At 37.0% G+C, this 14262-nt stretch overlaps 1 protein-coding gene across 1 annotated transcript in view; it reads left to right on the top strand.

The window, feature by feature from the left end:
• The window catches only part of LOC149798458 (uncharacterized), an 81802-nt gene that overhangs the window by 54830 nt on the left and 12710 nt on the right, over positions 1-14262 (top strand). The window contains exon 14 of the mRNA XM_089960876.1: positions 8820-8905. Coding sequence (XP_089817002.1) covers positions 8820-8905 — 86 coding nt within the window. The remainder of the gene's footprint in view (positions 1-8819; positions 8906-14262) is intronic.

Here is a 14262-nt window from a genome sequence, read left to right as displayed (position 1 = left end):
TTCGAAATCACATGGCACTTTATTTTAGTGAGCCGTGTGATACACATAGGATTTCAACGTGGTAATGATTTAAGTATTGTCCAGGTTTTCCGAGCCTTGGGGAGCAAAAGGTTGACATTATTCAAGTATTTTCTTAAAATTAATATTAAGTCATTACCCATTAGAGATTCTTTCTATCACATAGTTTTACTTGAATGGAAACAGGAGCGAAATAAGAAGAAAAAATGTCATAAATTGTTACGCAGATGGTGCCTTTTTTTGCGCTTTAAAATATTTCCTGGTCATGTTTCGCTGTTCTTTTACTAGTAAAATGTATTAGCGTTACTTTTAGGAATTACAATTTAAAGAATTAAACATGTCTCATGATATGTATAAGGGCTGCCTTCATTGATGATATATTGTCGTCTAAATAGACCTTTTCAAGGCTCTGTATGATATTAACGCACGCTGTGATCAATGTTTTTGGATGCAGCCAGGTATTTTCTGAAGGATGCCGAACTTTCTTCAACATTCTGGAAGATAGTAACAATTGTTACTTGTTGACTACACAGTTTCCAACAAACGTCCGTTTCATATTTATTTCATTCAGAATTTCTATCAAAAGATATCTTTTCCTGACTGAGGAAATACCAAAAGAAGATTCGGCAACAGAATTTTAGTATGTTGAATATCTCGATAAAAGTTCAAACGAACCTAACAAAACAGGGATTCGAACGGTTATTACAAGAGATGAGGACGTGTTTCTGCTACAACATAAAGCAGTAAGAACAGCAGCAAGTGCAGTGCAGTAGTTACTTGTTAATAACGGTTGGAGCTTATTTAGAAGCGCGAGGTATCAACTTTCTTATCAAATCGTATAATGTTTCCATGCACTTGCCATCTTCAAGTACTATACCAAACGTAATTTAGTTCAGCACCGATCCTCGAGATCTGTTGCAATAAATATGTTTTGGCTAAAGGATACAGGAACTGGAGATGTTATTTCAAAATAATTTAATTATCTTAACGCAATTGCAACTGGCGTTGATGCTGCTGCTGATCTAGCTTTAGTGAGAACTTTTCTTATCACAAACGCTTATCTCGTGGATTTCCTGCACCAGCTACAGACGCAAATGGAGATCCAACAAGGACTTTTCTGATAGCAGTTTGCAATTTTCTTAGACCTACTGCAACAACTAGAGCAGATCATGGAACTGCAATTTTAGTCATTGTAAACAGGATAATAAATACAATAAATATTACAAATAGAGAGTATAACGAAGGTTACGATAAACGGTGATCGTTTACAGGTAATTTATAACAGATGACCGTGATATTTCTGCTTAGCTCAATATTTGGATATTGCAGTTACTACAATAAACTTTTTCGTGGGATAAAACATACACTTATACTTGACTAACAAATCAAAATGATTGCCTTATGCGAGCTGGTAGTGATGATGCTCAAATTGTAATTTCACGATTAGTGTTGTGGATGCCACGTGGTGTTCCATCGATCAATAATATCATTCACAAATAGAAACATTTTATGCAGAATAAAGTTTATCAAACCGCAATAACGAATTTGCACAATAATGCCTGGCGGATAACAGCATCGCCAGGTGAGCAGTTATTAAAACATGTATTTATTATGTTTCAACGACAGAAAAGACGTGAACGTCAGCTTCAAAACAATTTTGCATTTGGTAGACCAGATGTCAGACGAATATTTGTCAGAACAAATTCTAAGCAGGATCCAGAATGAGCGATCACATATAATGTTGCATCTGATGTTGCAGCATTAGCTAACAGAAACGTACCTCGTGCTTATATGTACCTTATGGAAGCTATGCCAATTTATCAAGATGCTCACAGTGGATCTCAAATTTCATTCGATGAATTTGGAACACTTTATAGATATTTCTCATTGATGTCAGCATGCACAACAGACGAGCTATTGGGTCAAGTTCTGACATTGAAGTCACGTGATCACTTGGACAGGTTTCAGCTGCTCCAGATTATGTATATTCTGGTTATGCGCTAATTGTATCTGACTGATTCAAAACGATAGTTTCTACCCAGTACAGAATGACAGTCCATGCCCAAATGATAAGTGTGACGTGTTTTGCATTTGGTTTATAACTTTATCAAACAAACAAACGGTGGGAATATACTGGTTTTCTGATCAAGAATGACTACCAGGTGTTCGGCACTTGAAGAGCTTAGCGCTTTACAACTTTGTCACACAAAGCGCGGATTGTATCGATTCCTTAACTAGCGGCTGAATGACGTCAATACAAATTTTATCCGGCAGAAGGAAAAGAGATACAGAATGAAATAGATTGTGCAGGAAGTGAATTTATCGGCGGAACAAGTTAAAAAACATTAACACAAGCTATTGTTAAAAGTTAGTTGGTTCCGCTGACGACAGATTTCGGAACAAGATCGCAGAGCGATCCACCGCCAGTAAAACTTATCTTAACGGCAAATCAATAAAATAAAAACTTTGATCTTAGAGTTTTCAGCAGCGCAAATTACTGCAATGTCCAGACCGCATGCAATCCGTGGTGGTTTTCCTGGGGCCTGCACTGGCAACTATTGCAAAAGCTGCGCGACCCAAATTGTTACCAGTGCTAGGCACGTTGGGGACAGCTGTTCCCTCCGTTGTCATATCCGGGGCCACGAAGAAGGTTGTGTCTGGTGACTTTATCAAGCAGTTAGTGCAAAATTTGAATCAATTCGCTTTTGTCTAACGATCATAAATTAAATATGCCGAAAACACACAGCGTTCAAAAATAAAAAAGCAAAGAAACATAAAACAACTGAAAAATGGACGAAACAAAAAGCGGTCTAAGGGTATTTATATGTCCATTGCTAATAGGAATAGCGACTAGTCTTCTTACCAGTCTGCTGGGAATAGGACGTAGGAGAGGATTAATGCTACACGGTACCAGGAGGTAGATCACTGTGCGATCCATTCGCTGAACAACTTTGAGATCTTATAAAAACTGAAAGATGTCAGCGGATTTTAAAGAATAATTTCTAACGATGAGCTCGGGATTCAAAGAATCCAACTGCTATCGGTCAAATCACTTCAGTTTGGACGGTGAAGTTATGTTCTAATTATCCAAAATTTCAACGACGGATCTGGCACGCATTTGGTAACAATAATTTTGATTCGTTTGGGCTACCTCCAGGTGATATTATCAAAGAGTGCGTGTTAGTGTCCTAAATTTATAAATCAGCTACAGCCGTAGGACTTGCAGCTTGTGGATTTTACTGCGTTATGTTTATCAGGCAAATGTCCGTTATGCAAGCATCCCTGTCCAACGAAATGGGAGCGAAGAACCATGAGGGTCATATTCAGAAATTTATATTACAATTCACACCTAAGCCACGCATGGAAAACAAAAACATTGGAATTTTATCTAACAAGTAAATATATAAATGACTGCGTATTGCCTGAAATGCAGAAGTAAAACGGAAAATACAAATGAAACTATGTAAACTACTAGGAATAACCGACTAATGATGAAAAGTATGCTATATCTGTGGCCGGAAAATGAGCATGTTTCTCAAACGTGACCGACTATTATCTGGAGGTCTGGAAATACCAATAATTTATAATACTGTTTTAGTCGACGATGAAATTATAACTAAAATACAAAGCCAGTTTACAAGTAAAGCGTGTACATGCTAAGCTGACCAAGATCTGTGTCTCTTGCAGCATACAATATTAACTTATTGCCCTTGCTGAAATCAGCGAGTTGTAATTGGACCCGGCTTAGATATTCACAAGTTAAATGGTAAATTACCGAAACCTAAAGGTGGAAGGACCCTGCCATTTCACAAGTACACTAGACCAAAGAATCCACTCGACAAACAACTTTATTAAAGTGACAATCCGTTAAAATGTCCAGAGCCGTACAATCAGGTCGATGAAATTGCAACGCGCCATGTCATATGTTACCGTGACAACGAAAACGATACATGTGTTTGCGAACGTATTATGCTCGATGAACAAAGCGATATGAGACTGAAGGGCGGTCTGTTTCACAGGCTGAGGGAGTTAATTGATCGTAAGGTGGTACAAGTTAGTTTTATAGCGAAATATAAACTATGACTCTTTAAAAATGTACTTTATGACGATAGCAGTCATATACCACGTAGCAGTCTTGTACATGAACGTTACAGACCTAAATAAACAATTTCTCTGCGAAAGGTTAGCGCAAATTCAGCTGATGACATATGGGCGATATATCTAGCTGATAATGACATTAAAATGTACCTGGTGAATATACCTTATATTTTTAGTAAATATGCGTTAATGTGCCTGTTACAGATAAGAGAGGTAAAACCACAACTGATGTGATGCGAGATATTATAATCAGCACATAAAGAAAATCGAATATGGTATGGACAGATCACAGAACAGAATTCTTTAATAAGAAATTCAAGCAGTTTCTGGAACGAAATAAAAAACATAGCATCATTAATTACATCACAGGGAATGAAGGGAAAAGTCGTCGTCGAAATATTTAATCGTACGCTAAAAGAAAAGATTTACAAACAAAGTACATCCAAAAACACTAACAGGTATTGTTGACGATCTGCCAAAGTTCGTGTCTGATTACGAAAACACAAAACATAAAGCACTTGGAATGTCATCAAATGAAGCTGTACATAAGCCAATACTGGTAAACAAGCATATATACCGAAGACACAAGTTTAGCGTGGGTGATCGTGTTAGAATTAAACTAGTGAAAGGAAATATTTGAAAAAGGATTCACCTCAAATTGGTCCAAGGAAGTATTCGTTGTGGATACAATTTTAACAACAATACATGTGACGTATTAGCTGAAATATTCAGCGGGAGAAGAAATTATTGGAAGCTTTTACGAACTGCAGCTAAAGTGGACAGAGCAGTATATATCATCGAGCGAATGATAGCAAGAAAATGAATGAAAAGTTCGGTTAATATGGCGATAATTTAATAGCTGGATACCAACTAGTGAAATTAAAATTCTTTGTTTAAATCGCTAGCAATTCAGTCACTATAAATCTTTCGTATTTCGAAAGGACAGGCTTACATTTCATTGGCATGCACAACTATATCAGATATCGTCTTTGTGATGTTGCTAGTACGCTCCCTCTCATCAAGTTAAAAATCTTAACAAACAGAAAATCATATTTATTGACGGCCATACACTTGTAGCTGTCCACGGTTCATGAAAGGCCTTAACAACTCCCAGACTATCTGATTTTCAGAGAGATTAAAATTAAACTTTTGTTATCTTCTTAGCGTGATGATATTTTACATCATACCGCAATTTTGCTGCTACATAAACTTGTTCATCTTGATGAACTAAACCTGTCTCATTTGAAAATGTATCCTCAACAATTGGAAATAAATATGTTTCTAGATCAAATCTGAGATGTTCTACATGCTGACCGTTATTGAAATTTGTTCAATCCTAATGCGCTACTGAATTTAGATTTCTAGCAATCTGTTTTACACGATGACTCCCAGTATTGGACTTTGTCAAATTCTGATTCGCTGGCTGATGTTCTGTATCACGATCAATATCGGAGTAAAGATCTGACAGTCTTTTCGCATAAAGGATATTACTTACAAATTTTCACAACCACAAACTTATATCTTCTGCTACAGCCAACAACCAAATGCCAGCTTGCAACATACAAGGGCTTGAAAATAATAGTGCTGTTCCATTAAAGCTGTATAAGCTAAATATATCTCTAGAATCCCAACAAAAAGCCAAGGATGGTCTAATCGACGAGACGCCTACGTCAGAGCACAATGTGGCAAAGCAGCTTGCTGCAAGGCAACGTGAAGAATTTTCCGATCCATATATCATATAAAAAGCTATTCGAATTCTCACTGGGACTGATTTAATGTCGTTGTCAGATAATATATTTCATGAATACACTACATCTGGCTGGAAATTCGATAAGATAAAGGAAATACTTCTCTACACTATGACATTTAATCCATTGCAACGTAGCCCATATGTCGAGCTCCCGATTAGGATAAAATAACTCAAAATGATGTATCAATGTAAATACTTATGATTAAAAAAAATGTTTCCAATGTGTAGTATTATCTGCTTTATATCCTGCACGAGGTCATCTTTATCAAGTATCGAATTATATTAGTCATGTTAACAATCTAAACTTTAGTTGGATTGTCTTTCCTGTTTGTGAACACAAAATTCCAACATTCGAAAAACTGAACAATCTCCTGTTACGTGGAGGTATTAATGTATTTGGTATCGATGATAAACAAAATATATATCCCGGATACATCAGCGATCTAGCAGCACAAAAATCTTACTATTTAAGACAAATTCACTGCGTGTGTGTAAATACCTTTAATGAGATAGACGGTGTTCATTATAACAAACATCATGAATATAAATATTTCTGTGTCAGGTGTTTGCACGGCTGTGTACCGCAACATGTACTTTATCGACACCTCGAATACTGATCATATGTTCAGAAAATATATATACCTAATGAAGTTGAAACAAATATTACCATTTACAAATTAAGACACAAGATGAAAGTGGCTTGTATAGTATATGACGATTTCGAGTCCATTTTACTTCCAGTGAAAGGTGCAGAAAATAACCCTGATACATTTTCGACAAGAAAAATAAATATTCCCTGTGGAGCGGCATATAAAGTCGCTTGTGCTGCTGATAACTCTTTATCAAAACAATTTACCGTGGAAAGTAACCTGCTATCTGGTTGCTAAGGAACCTTATCGACGAAACTGATATCATTATGATTTTAATCGCTAGCTCAGTAGCAATGAAACCACCAATATTAAAATAAGAAGCTGAATTTAATATAGCAGATATATGGCATATTTCTGAGCAGACGCTTGGGTCTGACCGAGTAAAAGCATCCATCATATTACTGGAAAGTATTGTGGTCCAACACATGATAGATCCAATTTAAAATATACCGGACCGGATTTCGTTTCTGTTGTATTTTATAATTTCAACTGATATGACGCTTACATTATAGTTGAAGCGATCCGTAATAAAGATATAATACACCGTCTGAAAATTGATAACAGCAATAAAATAAAATGCATCCCAAATTACAATGAAAAGTATATGTGAATGACAATAGCAAGATAAGATTTATTGGTCGTCTGCAGTTTATGGCAGCATCACTCGACGAGCTAGTAAAATGCTGCAGTCAGTTTAAAAACTTGACTAAATATTATTTTGGTGATATATCAATTGTGTTGGCACGAAAAGGAATTTTTCACTGCGAATATCTAGGAGATCGGAGCAGATTTTCTGAAACGCGTCTACTTGATCAGTACAGCACTGTCAAATTTTATGGCTTATCTTGATTCGAATAATCTATATGGTTACGGATTATCGGAGTTTATGCCGGTAGGTCTGTTTATGTGTATCAGCGAAGAATACTTTTGATAAAACTATACCGGATGATGATAATTGTCTCATAGAAGCTGATACTATCTCATTGAGCTGCACGATGTGCATACTTACTATCCCTCCAGTCCACTTTAAAATACGCGCAGACCATTATTGATGCCGCCAGCCGTTACATGTAGGCTGAGTCCATAACCATAGAGGAGGTTCTCATTTTGACCAACGGTTTGGTACGTGTCTATAAACAGGGACCCTTAAGAGACCTTAGGTGCTGCAGATTTTCTACGTCTATGAGTTTATGTGAACCTGTGCCGCAACTCTTGGACAAGGACGACGAACAGGTAAGACAGATAAGACAGAGAGTAACATTGTGGAGAGGTTTGACCGTGCTTTCGCAAGCGCATATTTGAAGATTAGTACGCCATTCTATGTTCCCTCAGAGGATTAGGCGAATGCCTACCGTTGTGGTGGCCCAAATGTCTAGGTAGCACAGCTCACATACAATGTTGTTGTCATAATGGTACGTCGATGCACATGTTATCGTCACATGTCCCGTTTGAGCAGCTTTGGACTTGAAATACCACGTAGCGATAATTCTGTATACACTTATAGACCTCCTACGTAGCGTTACCGACCGAGTAGACACCAAGGTGTACACCGTGGCTGATAGGTTTTGACGTCCAAGGCCAGCCATCTATATGCCAGTCTTTTTGGGATCCTTGCTCAGTGTACGAATCTTCGTTGTCGATGAATTATATATTACATCCAAAAGGTGCCTATACTAAGTTAAGATGATATCAGAAGCGATTCAGTCTATTCAAATCGAGCGATCACATTGTTGTTTCTTTTATACAATAGACCCAGATATAACGAGATGACATTTGTTAGAAATCTATTCATGCAATTTAATTTAACGTATCATGTTTATAAAGGGGTATGTATAGTAATACCAACCTTGTTAATCCGCTCTTGATACCAATTATTTAGCTTTTCCAATCCATTTTACCATAATGCAGCTGTCCGTAGAATGATTCATTACGAAATTTAAAACTATGAAATATGAAAGTATTAGCTTTTTGTTCTAACACGGTGTGAAATTGCCGCTGTAAATCACGTTACATTAAAATGTGCGAGGTTTTTCTATACTGTTCTTGCTCTCAATAAATTTCTGAACTTAATGTTTGGATAAATTTCGACGACCAAACAATGTCAATTCAGGCAAATGTCAGAGATATCAACGCAAAGCAACTTATACATAGCGTTACATATTAAATATTAAGGAAAAGATCTGAGTTGCTTTTGCTTTGAGATTAGGCGTTCAAAGTTCATTAGAATGAAATAAATAAAAAATGAATTATGATTAACGTTTGCACGTATTATTATTTAAATATTTGCATTTTCCATATCGTAGGAATATGGATACAACTAAGAAAGAGACAAACACAAACAAGATGGAAATCATTTCTGATTACATTAACTTGGCAGTTGGAAACGAAGGTAATAACCATCGTTTTATCTCGTAGTCAGTTTCATTTTTGTACTCTTTTTATTCTAAACTTTAAATTTTAATGTATTATCTCGGTATAATCGTAACTTTTTTACTGATCTTTTCCACTGTTTAAGGCAACCACGATTCAGCATAACCATGTTTAATTTCAGTCTGGAATGAACAATAATTCAACAAGGGTGATATAGTATTTATGTTGTATTACTCTTTTGTACATGTTAAGCAATAGTAGTATGAAAGTATGAAAGTAGTGATTTTGACTTTGGGACCACTATGGTACCGTGCCACCTTTCCTCGCTTCTAAACCATATGACATATTTCTCCCACAAAGGATCGTTGCATGTTTAGTAATTAATTTTCCACACACGTGAGCCAGTCATGGCGGTCGAGTCTCGGGCCGATGTCAGTGCCCAAATGATTTCCTGAAAAAGCAAAACCCAGACTTTTATTCTATTTGTGCTTTTTATTGTGATATACTCTTTTGCGGCTGTGTAGGACAGTAGTGATAAGGATCAACGCTACATACTGACCGACCAGCATTACTGATTGTAACTATACTGTACCAGCACAAGCTGTGTATTGGCTTTTTCACAGCAATGCATCCACTGTGTGGATAATAATTTTGTAGTGGATATAAATATATATATATATATATATATATATATATATATATATATATATATATATATATATATATATATATATATATATATATATATATATATATATATATATATATGAGTTGTAAATATGTTCGTGTTGAAGATATGCTTGCGTTTTTTTTATATACAAAAGTCGAACTATTGTCGAGCGATCGACTTTCAAGCTACAATGAAGGAATTTATGTCAGTCTCTATCAGTGGTATTAATCTGCCAAGAGACTGGTATCAAAAGTCTAACAGATAAACTGAGATCATATTATTGCTTAAATGCTTCATACTAATTTATCAAGGAAGTACATACATGTTATATGTATTCTCAGAAACACATTATTATTGCACTGATTATTGTGCATTAAAAAATACAGTCGCAAAAGACATAGAACTCGCCCACTGCATCCGACGCGAGTGATGTTCTTTATGGGGTCATTGATGACAACAGCCAAGAGAAGGCTAGTTAAATAAACGATTTGGGGTCATAGATGTTAGAATGACATTCAAACGCACTACTCTTCAATCGATATACGAAAAGCATAAGATGACGCAGAAGAAGAACAAGGCAAGCATCGAAAACAATTTCAAACGGTATTGGTAAAAGAAAGAAAATGACAAAAACAATTGACGTAATTTACAAGCGCTCTAAGAAATTGATTTCTCCAGTGGCCTAGTGGTTAGAGCGTCCGCCTCGGATGCGGGAAGTTGCGGGTTTGATTTCCGGCCGAGTCATGCCAAATACTTACAAAAATGTACTGACATATGCCTAGCTTCGAGCTCAGCATTAAGAGGTCAGTGATAGGACTGGTCGGCCTGAGCCTGGTGTCAGGATAATGTGACTTGGTGGGACATCATGCTACATGTCTGCGACAAGATACCTCTTTTCTAAACATTACTGTGAACTGTCACACTGCAGACATCCGAGCGAAGGGACAGAAACTTTGTTCAGGCTACGTTAAAGATCCAAGACACACGGACAAGAAATTTGAAGTTATTGGATTTCAAAACACATTGTTACCCTTCTCCGCTTGGCGCAGCAGTCTGCCGTGATGGGCCATTCGAAATCATTTGGGCTGGTGAGACACTAGAAATTTATCATACACAAGTTCGAATGAAATATTGAAAACTATTTTATTCACGTTTGCATATGATTTTGATCGTGCCTGTGATAACAAAGAGCTTTTTATGTGGTAAAACCTGATTTAAATCTTCGAATTACCATTCAAATCACATACAGACTATGTGAGGTTTTCTATCGGCCTACCTTTTCAATCAGTGTACCGCTTAATGTAAAAGTTAGATAAACCGCATGCGTGATATGTAGGAAGTTCCTTTGCAGAGTTAATTTTCCTTGGAAAATACGATCAATGTGGCAGAACATGCCATTATGAGTACTGTAAAGTACATACGCAGGTGCTACCTTTTGGTCCAGCGGCAATACCATGTCTTAAATGAAGCATTGGAGTCAAGTCATATAATCAACTTTGCTAGCCTTGTGGACCTATTCTTGTACAATATATTACACGCAGAAATAAATCGAAACCACATACACCCGTTTCTGAAAAATTTGTGTTGCTGTTATAGGGTTTAATTCCACTTTTCAGCACAAGATAGGCTATAAATGGCGGCCAGCATTCCTGGTGGAGGAAGAATCCGGGAAACCCCTGGGAAGAATCACCGACCCACGAGAAGCTACTGGCAATCCTTCTCACATACCCACGTTAGCCAAGCCTGAAATTCGAAACCACGCAGACAGAGGTGAGATGACAATGATCCAGAACGGTGAGCGCTTTAGACCACCCGGCCACTTTGAGCCCCGTTTCTGAACAAACAAATGTGTTTGTATAGACAGATACAAGACAAATAAATGCAACAACAACCAGGATGAAAAGGATTACAGTTTCGGACGCTGAACAAATACAAATATCAAGCAAGTCATCGAAGAATTCATTGATCAGAGAAACGCTTTGTTTTCCTCATATATAAAGGTGTTTACCATTCCACAGCTAAAATATGTCACACTGAAACATGTAATATACAAACCAACCCGTATTAATATATATGACTTATTAAAACACATATTTATATTCACTACTGGTTGCCGTTACAGAACAAGAACAGCAATAGTTGCAAAATAACAACTAAATCAATTCACATGTGCGTATAATATCCGAATGGCATGGGGTCCAATAACATCTGACTTAGATATGATAACAGGTCAGTATGAAAAAAACGTCGTCGTAGTCTCACGTCTACTATCCTTGTTGAAGCGACTGAGTATGCTCGTGCAAAATACAGCAATCGCACGTAAGCGAATTCAAAGTTCAAAAGCGTGGTGGCTAATTCAAAAATCACATGGCAAGTATCCCACCCACACAGCAACCAGGAAAGACGCTCTTCAACTATTTACAAATATGATTCCTGGAATAGTAGCGGTATTACAAAACTTTGGTTACGCTGGCGGAAAAGCAGGTGTTACGAAATACCTGATATGGCTTGCTTAGACCACCATACATTCCAGTATTTGACGTGTTTTGTGCGCCATAGCATCTTGTAAATATACTTTTTCTTTGCATCGCGTGACGCCTTCATTGCTTGCGCGGCACTTGCGTAATACATGTTAAAGCGCGACTTTATATGTTACTTCGGGATCTTGACTGACACAGCCATATGAGGGAGGCTCTTTATGTGTTTAGCTGTCGGGGCGGGATCGCCATTATGTCTTACTTAGTTTGAGCCAACGAGCTGGGTGAGTTACATTCTTTTTAATCAGCTCTTTTTAATTAATTTTCAGTTTTGCAAAACACGTTCAATGTTGTATTATACTTTTGCGTTGTTTTACTGTACTTGTAGTTTAATTCATCAAGAATGTATGGCTTATGTAATTCGGTAGCTAGAGATGGTACGATTCGGATTATTAACAGGCATATGAACACATATGCAATACTCCTGTTGGTAGGTTATCTTGTCGCTATTATAACTAATATTGAAGACGTATTATGTATGTATTAGAGTTTTAGTAGATCATATTTCTATTTTGTTTGGTATGCCATTCGTACGTCACAGTCTTACATAAGGAATATTTCAGGTGTATTAGTATTTATCCATTTGAAATGCTCAGATAGTTTGATCTAGATACAAAGAAAGCACGCTATTTGGAAAGTTGTTTCTTTTCATATTCAGCTAACTAGGTGTGGATAACTAGGCGCGGATTACTAGTTGTGGATAACTAGGTATGCGTGTCTAGGTGTGAGTAACTGTGAGCGGACTGACTTTGGTGTAGCCAGAAGCCGCAGCAATAGTGATGGAAGACCGCCAGGAAAATGCCAACGTGTATGTGCATGAAAAGTCTGTATGGTTGAAGAGACCGAGCCGGGAAGCGGGTCAAACGGCATATAAAAAGTCAAGCAAGCATTGGACATACATAAAAGAATTTCATTATAGTGTTTGACTAAGATAAATGTCATTATAGTGTTTGACTATAAGAATTTCATTATAGTGTTTGACTATAAGAAGGTCATAGTGTTTGACTATATAGGGAAAGGTCAGCATATTGGTTGACCATAGAGACAAAAAGCATGTTAGTTTTTAATTATCTGAGACAACTTTATAATTATTGAACATTTCAAATAGTTATATATGTTCTTCATCATGGCTTTCCATTGGATCCATATTATGTACCTTTGTATTTATTTTGATGTCATATTACTTCATCATTAGTGTGAGAGAATAATAATCTTTTTATTGTCACTCGCACATATATTTATTATTTCTTAAATACCAATTCATTCTCAAAGGGTGTTAGCTCGATTACGTTACAGCAGGCATTATTCTGAATCCATATCTGTTTATTCCACTAAGTCGTGGCAAGAGTGGTACCCGCGTAATTTTGAACCCTAAAGGTTGCACATTCAATGAAAAAATTGACAGAGATGTTAAAAACATCCTCGAAACGATGGAGATATGCAAAACTTCTTGGGTCCGGCTGAACCGCAGACAACACGTATGATTTGCAGTTAAAGATTTACCTAAACAAATCAAAACCTCTTGTGGTGCTTCACAACTTGCGTGGGTATGATGGCCATTAAATAATGCAAGCAGTAGCAACAACAAAAGAGTCATCAATAAGCGTGATCCCCAACAATTACCGAGTCATTACAGTTTTTAAATATGTCTGACGGCATGCACCGTAAACAGACCTACTGACCAAGGTACGGCAAGTATCCATACGAACAAATTTCGTAAAACCAATTTGTATTGTATTCATCGCTGTCACGTGAATTTATTTCAGGACACGATCACGTGTAAGAAACAACAACTCCATGATTAACCTTTGCCGCACTGGACAGTAGCTCCACGACGGCTTCATCTATCCAATACCCACGAGGAATGGAATATATTTTTGATAATGTCTGACTCTTTCTGTCAAGTGTTTATCTCAGTATAAATTTGCTTTTATTCGGTGGATCTTTGTTCATTGAGGCAGAACCTGCAAGTACAATTGTGGCATAATACCTCCTTTGACGACCCTTCGTGTTGTTCGACGTTCAATATCGTATTAATCGCATTCAGATCATGGATAAGATCTCGTCGGCTTCTTGACTTTCACGTATATCATCCGATACTTTATAAGCAAGCTCATGTATGAACATTCATCATCAACGTGGTTGAGCAGTGCTTATCGGGGCTTTGTT

This window comes from Sinohyriopsis cumingii, chromosome 6 (genome assembly GCF_028554795.1).
Source record: "Sinohyriopsis cumingii isolate HCF-2022 chromosome 6, ASM2855479v2, whole genome shotgun sequence".
Lineage (NCBI taxonomy): Eukaryota > Metazoa > Mollusca > Bivalvia > Unionida > Unionidae > Sinohyriopsis > Sinohyriopsis cumingii.
The sequence above is the reverse complement of the archived record's forward strand: the minus strand, read 5'-3'. Positions and strand labels throughout refer to the sequence as shown.